General features: G+C 47.3%; 1 protein-coding gene across 1 annotated transcript in view; it reads left to right on the forward strand.

The window, feature by feature from the left end:
- The first annotated feature begins 2,842 nt into the window (after window positions 1–2,842).
- The window catches only part of GPATCH4 (G-patch domain containing 4), a 7,913-nt gene continuing 2,551 nt past the window's right edge, over window positions 2,843–8,204 (forward strand). The window contains 5 exon segments of the mRNA XM_003795249.3: window positions 2,843–2,898; window positions 5,646–5,783; window positions 6,384–6,457; window positions 6,563–6,655; window positions 6,757–6,843. Of these exon segments, the coding sequence (XP_003795297.2) occupies window positions 5,705–5,783; window positions 6,384–6,457; window positions 6,563–6,655; window positions 6,757–6,843 (333 nt within the window). The 5' untranslated portion in view covers window positions 2,843–2,898; window positions 5,646–5,704.

Consider the following 8,204-nt stretch of genomic DNA (forward strand, 5'->3'; position numbering starts at 1 on the left):
AAAAAAAAAAAAAGATATAAACCACATTCCATAAAATCCATAATTTAGTGGTTTTAGTCTATTCACAAGATTGTGCAACCATTGCCACTATTTCCAGAACATTTTATGACTCCTAAAAGAAACCCATTAGTAGTCACTCTCTGTTTTTCTCTCCCCACAGCCCCTGAGGAGCAACCAATAGTCTACTTTCTATGCCAATGGATTTGCATAGATGTTGCACATAAATGGAATCATACAGTATGTGGCATTTTGTGTCTGACATTCTTTCGATATAATGGTTTCAAAGTTTATCCATACTGTGTCATGTATCTGTATTTCATTCTTTTTGACATCTAAGTGATAATTCCATTGTGTAGATCTACCACATTTTGTTTATACATTCACCAGTTGATGGACATTTGGGTTAACTCCTCAGTAGTTATGAATAACGGTTCTATGAACCCTCATGTACAGGTTTTTGTGTAGACACATGCTATCATTGTTCCTGGGTATGTCCCTAGGAGGGAGATCGCAGGGTCATACAGTAATTCTACATTTAACTTTTTTTTTTGCAGTTTTTGTTCGGGGCTGGGTTTGAACCTGCCACCTCTGGTGTATGGTGCTGGGGCTCTCTACTCCTTTGAGCCACAGGCACTGCCCACTTTTTTTGGTTTTTTTTTTTGAGAGAGTCTCACTCTGTCACCCTGGGTAGAGTACTGTAATATCATAGCTCACAGCAACCTCAGACTCCAGGTTAGAGAGATCCTCTTGCCTCAGCCTCCTGAGTAGCTGGGACTATAGGCATGTGCCTCTAGGCCTGGTTAGTTTTTCTACTTTTTGTAGAGACAGGGTCTCAATCTTTCAATCTTGCTCAGGCTGGTCTTGAACTCCTTAGCTGAGACAATCCACCTGTCTCAGCCTCCCAGAGTGCTAGGGTTCCAGGCGTGAGCCACCTGGCCTAGCTTACATTATTTATTTATTTATTTATTTTTTGAGACAGAGCCTCAGGCATGTTGCTGTGGTAGAGTACGGTGGCTACACAGCTCACAGCAACCTCAAACTCTTGGGCTTAAGCAATTCTCTTGCCTTGGCCTCCCAAGTAGCTGGAACTACAGGCCACCACCACAAAGCCCAGCTATTTTTAGAGACCAGGTCTCGCTTTTGCTCAGGCTGCTCTCAAATCTATGAGCTCAGGCAATCCACTGGCCTCCACCTCCCACTTAGTGGGATTACAGGCGTGAGCCACCACACCCTGTGCCTTACATTTTTAACTTTTTGAGGAACTGCCAAACTGTTTTCCAAAGCAGTGGCTCCAGTTGCTATTTCCCCCAGCAATGTACACAATATAAGTATTCTGACACGTCCACATCCTCACCCACACTTGTTATTGTCCTTTTTTTTTCAGACAGAGTCTCAGAAGCTGCCCCCCTGGGTAGAGTGCCGTCGCATCACAGCTCACAGCAACCTCCAACTCTTCTGTGCTCAAGCGAGTCTCCTGCCTCCGCCTCCCAAGTAGCCTGGCTCCGACATAAGGCCTGGCTTTTTTTTTTTGGTTGCAGCCATCATTGTTGTTTGGTGGACCCAGGCTGGATTTGAACCAGCCACCTTAGGTGTATGTGGCTGGCTTCTTAGCCACTTGAGCCACAGGTGCCAAGCTGTCCTTCTTTTTTATTATAGTCTAGTGGGTGTGAAGTGATATCTCACTGTGGTTTCCATTTGCATTTGTCTGATGATTTCTCTTGATCCTGAAAAATGAGATGTTTGAGGTCACACAATGAGTGGCAGAGTGAGAAAATGGCTCAGATCTGTCTCCCATTTACAGAATGTTCCTCTGCTCTGTTGGCTCCAGCTTCTGAGGAACACCTTTGAGGCATTCTACAGCTCTTCAACACCTAAAATTACCGTAACTAGGAATCAAGATACAACCTTTAAAGTATTGTCCCTACGTAGCATATTTTAAAAGTAAAATTAATCTTATGGAGAAAAATGTAATGAATACAGGCCTTACTGTGAAACATTGATTTTTTTGGTTTTAAGTTTCTAGGGGCACTAAGTGAGAGGCACGGAGCCGATATGGAGAGGCGGAATGAGGGATACATTTTTCAGGTTTTAGTTCTTGGGTGGTTCAGTGAAGCCTGGGAGCAACTAGGGGGAAAGGGGTACGTGCAGCACCCCCCTGCCAACTTCTTTGCAGTATCTTCCCTCCCTCCCGGGCTCAGCAGACCCTCATGCTTACAAGGCAAGTCTAAACTGCCCGGCTCAGCACACACCCTGGGATTCTCTATCTTCCCAGGTCCCACTCAAGGTTCCCGACTTTTTCCGGCTGGACCGGGTGCGTCCTGAAACCAAGGTCTTACTTAGCATTCTTGTATCCCCAGCACCAAATGGACAGGTCCTTCCTGGCATACGTGGAGTTGAAAAGCATTTAATGAGTTTAACGGAAATCTATAGTCTCCACGCTCTTATAAATAACCTCTCCCGAAGGCTGAATATTCATCCTGGCAAAGTCACGGCAGAGGTACCCCGCCTCTCTCTTCATCCACGATTTCCTCAGGCCACCCTCGACGCTTGCCTAGAGTTTTCCTTCTTGGTATTTGTGCCCCGGACCAGCTCAGGGTGGGGCCCAGAGCTGAGAGGGCCAGTTATGCCTGAGGTCCCCCGCTGTTCAAGGCTGCAGGAGGACGCGATGGAACTCTCTAGGAACCCCCAGGAACCGGACGCTGCAGCCCCAGTTTCTGCAGTGACCGCACCGGCAACCGCGCCTTCACAGCGTTTCTCCTGGGAGGACTGTGGTTTCAGGTCCCACGGCGTCTCTATGGTTCTGACAGCCTAGAAGGACCGGAACGGCACTTCCGGGAAGATGGCGGCGTACGAGTCCGGCATGGCACGTGTTTTAGTGGAGAGGACCCCGCGGTGACGGTAAGCTCCATCTTTCCCTGGTTGGTGGCACTGGGAGCCCGGGCTCAGTAGCATGTGTGGGAGCAGTGGAGTATTTTACCCTAGTGGTTGGAACTTAGATCTGAAGAGGAAGGAGGCTGAGGGAAAGGGCAGAGCCCTTTAGGACCGCCGTAGGAAGAATGCCCCGGGCCACTTCTGAAAACAGATTGACCTGGGAGAACACAGTGCCCTCACAAAGGCTGCGGCACACAGCTTCTGTTCAAAAATCCTTTCAAAAGTCCATTAAAGCGATTTCACCTGTGTCATTCAGTTGGAACACGGAACGTCTACAAGCGTTCTCGATTTTTGTCGCTATGCTAAGAGGGTAGTTTCAAATTACTATGACAGGGATAGGCTGTGGTCTTGTAGCAGAAAGCACAGATAGGAAATTGAAGAGTGTAGTGACTAAGGACGCTAGTTCTGGAACGCCTGAATACCAATCCCGGATCCACTACTAGCTAATTTGGGCAAGTAAGCCTCTTAATGCCTATTTCATCATTTTCAAATTAGGGATAATAACACTTACCAGTAGAGTGGTTGGCAGGCTTAAATGAGATAATCCTGTGAATCTGTGAATTAGTGATAGACTGGCAATTAGTAATTTTAGTGTATAAATTAGATCATGCCATTCTGGGTCCAAAAGAAGAAACATATGTAAAAAAACAGAACTAGTTGGTGATGTCACAGCGAAAGGATCATTTTGGAGTCAGGCAACTTGGGGTCATATTTCAGTTCTATCTCTTACTAGCTGTGTAACCTCAGGCTAAAAAACCAGGTCTTGTTTTCCTCATTTGTTAAATAAGGATACATTACAGGACTGGCAATATTAAACAATATGAAAATATGTGTATTTACCAGTTAAGGGCAGACAACAAGAGTGCCCTTCCTAAGCTGGACGGTTTCAAAGGGGAAGCACCAACAAGGCTGAATGAAATACAGCAGCTGTCTGAAACAGGGGTCCTCAAACTTTTTTTGTAGTTTTTGGCCGGGGCTGGGTTTGAACTCGCCACCTCTGGCATATGGGACCAGCACCCTACTCTTTTGAGCCACAGGCGTGGCCCCATCCTCAAACTTTTTAAATAGAGGGCCAGTTCACTGTCCCTCAGACCGTTGGAGGGCCAGATAAATGTCCTAGGCAGGTGACAGTTTGAGGACACCTGATCTGAAAGAACTGTGTAAACCCACACCAAGAAGGCAGTATGTGCTGAGGCACAGGTACAGGGTATGGTCTTTATGAAGTACCATTATCTTATAACTCAGGTTAATAAGCACCACGTAGCTTTGTTTCTACGTGGCAATATGTTTTGTTTGTTTGTTTTTGAGACAGAGTCTCATAATGTCACCCTTGGTAGAGTGCTGTGGTGTCACAGCTCACAGCAACCTCAAACTCTTGGGCTTAAGCGATTCTCTTGCCTCAGCCTCCCAGTAGCTGGGACTATGGACACCCACCACAATGCCTGGCATACTTTTGTTTTTGGGTTTTGTTTTGTTATTATTGTCGTTGTTTATCAGGCCCTGGCCAGGTTTGAACCCACCAGCCCCAGTGCATGTGGCCCATGCCCTAACCACTGAGCTACAGGCACCGAGCCTGTTTGTTTGTTTTTGAAACAGAGTCTCACTTTGTCACCCTTGGTAGAGTGCCGTGGCATCATAGCTCGCAGCATCCTCAAACTCTGGCTCAAGTGATTCTCTTGCCTCAGCCTCCCAGGTAGCTGGGACTACAGGCACCTGCCACAATGCCAAACTGTTTTTAGAGACAAGGTCTTGCTCTGGCTCAGGCTGGTCTCCAATCTGTGAGCTCAGGCAATCCACCCACCTCAGCTTCCCAGAGTGCTAGGATTACAAGGCGTGAGCCACTACATGGTACTATGTTTTGTGAGGTAGTGTGTAGTGGTAAAGAATATGGACTGTGCAGATAACCTGCCAAGGTTTGAGTTCTACACACAGTTGCTGTATGACCTTGAGGAAGTCACCTAACCTCTTTGGTTTCCTTCTTTAAAAAAATTGAGATAATATTATTTTCCTGAACAGGCTGAGAAGATTAAATAAAATGATCCATGCAAGTCTGGGTGCAGTGGCTCACACCTGTAATCCTAGCACTCTAGGAGGCTAAGGTAGGAGGATCAATTGAGCTCAGGAGTTCAAGATCAGTCTGGTCAAGAGACCTCATCTCTACTAAAAATAGAAAAATTAGCCAGTCCACATGGTGGGCATCTATAGGCTCGGAGGATGCTGGGGCAGGAGGGATTGCTTAAGCCCAGGAGTTTGTGGTTGCTGTGAGCTAGGCTGACACCATGGCACTCCAGCCTGGGCAACAGAGTAAGACTCTGTCTCAAAAACAAACAAAAAAACCCTGATGATCCATGTAAAGCCTTGGCATAGCCCAGCATATGAGTGCTGCACAGATTTAGGCATCATTAATAACACTAGTCCTCCTTGACTTCTCCATATGTCAGTGTTGGTCTCTAAGTGGCCTGACAGGGAGCTCCCCAAGGACCAGACCTCCTCCTTCCTCTGTCTCTCCAGGGCTCAGGAAAGAGAATTCTTATAGGAGTAGCAAGGATGGAGTTGATGGTTCCTTTGGGGGGAGTTGCCTGTGGCTCAGTGAGTAGGGCGCCGGCCCCATATACCGAAGGTGGTAGGTTCAAACTCAGCCCTGGCCAAACTGCAACAACAGCAACAAAATAGTTGGCTCAGTGATGGTTCCTTTGGGCACTTTCTTATTAAAGGAATGATACCACCTCTTCTTCCCTGGTGAGAGTCTGAGGACGTAGACTTTTTTCTCACCATGAGTGTTACCCCAGTGGTCAAGAGTCGTGGGATGAAGTTTGCAGAGCAGCAGCTGCTAAAGCATGGATGGACTCAAGGTGATCCCCCTGGGGCCTCTGCCCTATCCCCCCTTCTCTCTGCTTACTCTCTGCCTAGGAGTGAGGCATCATCCTTGATTACCCCTATGTAATCCATTCAGTTAAATGAGGAAAGGGTAATTTAAATTTGTGGAAGCAATTTTCTGGCTCTTCCAGAGGACTAGTGGAGGGAAGAAGAGACATGGCCTCTGTTCCAAAAGTTATGAAGTAAGAGATGGTTCAAGCTTAGAAAAAAGCAGCGGGGATACTGACATGATACTACTGTTTCCCCGAAAATAAGACACTGTCTTATATTTGTTTTTTCTCAAGAAGACACACTAGGGCTTATTTTCAGGGGATGTCTTCCTCTCCACGCCAAAATGCCCATCACTAGGTCTTATTACGGGGTAGGGTTTATATTTAACAAATGCATAGAAATCCTGCTAGGGCTTATTTTGGGGGAAACACAGTGGAAAGGAAGGAGCTAAGAGGACTTCCAAGAGGGACAGAGTATGCCTCAGTGCCAGGTGTGTTGGACAGCAAGGAGTAGCATGTGTTTGGGGGATGCCTTCCAAAGGGTCAGAATAGGCAGCTGAAATAGTCACTAATTGTGCTCTACAGGGAAAGGCCTGGGCCGGAAGGAAAATGGCATCACCCAGGCCCTCAGGGTGACATTGAAGCAGGACACTCATGGGGTAAGACTGGGTAGGCTAAGGGGTGTCAGTGTGGATGGGATAGGGGGACCCTTGAGGGCAGTTGGGAAGGTACTCAGAGCTCTTCCTTACTTACTCCCCTGGCAGGTGGGACATGATCCTGCCAAGGAGTTCACAAACCACTGGTGGAACGAGCTTTTCAACCAGACGGCAGCCAACCTGGTGGTGGAAACTGGACAGGTGTGAGTTCGGATAGATAGGCACATAAAATGGGGCCTGGGACATGTGGGAGTGGGAAGACATGGTATGTCAAGTGCCACTCACTGACACTTCCCCCACAGGATGGAGTACAGATAAGGCGCCTTTCTAAGGAGACCACCTGTCAAAATCATCCCAAGCCCAACTTGCTGTATCAGAAGTTTGTGAAGGTATTGGACATTGAAGGTGAAAGAGTCCAGCCTTTTTCCTTCTTTGATTTCACCTGGGACCTGAGCACTGCCCTGTGGGCCTTACCTACCCTCAGGGCTACCCTACAATGGTGGATCCTGTGATGAGGTTGGTTGCGTGGGTCCTGCCATCTGCTGAGGGAGCAGCAGTGGGAAGTGTGGTGTGGTCCTTCTTCAAGTCTGGAGCTGCCAGATTGGAGGTGGGGGTGGACACCTAACTCAAAAGACTTAGTAGCCAGGGGAGACTGAGGGATTATTTGGTCCATCCTCCTTTGTTGATGTGGCCAAAAGGGTAAAAAGTGGCTTGCTGAAGAGCTTGTAGCTGGCTACTCATGGCAGACAGGACTAGAACCCAGGTCTTCAGACTAACTGTGCACTGTGCCAATATAACGAAGCCAACATATAATGGGTGTCATGTGCTGAGTCTCCTTAGTAGACTGCCATGGCGTCACAGGTCACAGCAACCTAAGTTATTTTCTTGCCTCAGCCTCCCAAGTAGCTAGGACTATAGGCTCCTGCCACAACACCTGGCTATTTATTTATTTATTTATTTATTTTGAGACAGAGCCTCAAGCTGCCCTGGATAGAGTGTTGTGCCATCACAGCTCACAGCAACTTCCAGCTCCTGGGCTCAAACAATTCTCCTGCCTTCTCCCAAGCAGCTGGGACTACAGGCGCCCACCACAATGCCTGGCTATATTTTGGTTGCAGCCGTCATTGATGTTTGGTGGGCCTGGGCTGGATTCAAACCCACCAGCTCAGGTATATGTGGCTGATGCCTTAGCTGCTTGAGCCACAGGCACCAAGCCAACACCTGGCTATTTTTTTGTTGCAGTTATCATTGTTGTTTATCAGCCCCTGGCCAGGTTCAAACCTGCCAGCCCCAGTGTATGTGGCCAGAGCCCTAAACACTGAGTTATGGGCAACGAGCCTTTTTTTTTAAAGACAAGAGTCTCACTTTGTTGCCCTTGGTAGAATGCTTTGGCATCATAGTTCATAGCAATCTCAAACTCTTGGGCTCAAGCAATCATCTTACCTCAGCCACCTGAGTAGTCCTACCTCATTCTTTACAGCATCCTCACCTCTAGTCTCACTCCCTCATCAGTCCATCCTCCACAAAGCATCCAGATTGTTCTAAAACACAAATTTCATGTCACTGGCTCCCCTTTGACCTAAGATGACACAGTCCAGATTTATCAGACTGGCATATATGTGGCCCTTCATGTCTTGTCCTTGCCTTTTTCCCTGTGTCATCCCTTGCCACCTCTCCAGGACTTCTCACTTTAGCCAAATGGAATCTGTTTCTTCCATTGAAGGTACCATGTTTTTCTTTTTTTTTTTTT

The sequence above is a fragment of the Otolemur garnettii genome, unplaced genomic scaffold (genome assembly GCF_000181295.1).
Source record: "Otolemur garnettii isolate 467f Iridium unplaced genomic scaffold, OtoGar3 scaffold00091, whole genome shotgun sequence".
Lineage (NCBI taxonomy): Eukaryota > Metazoa > Chordata > Mammalia > Primates > Galagidae > Otolemur > Otolemur garnettii.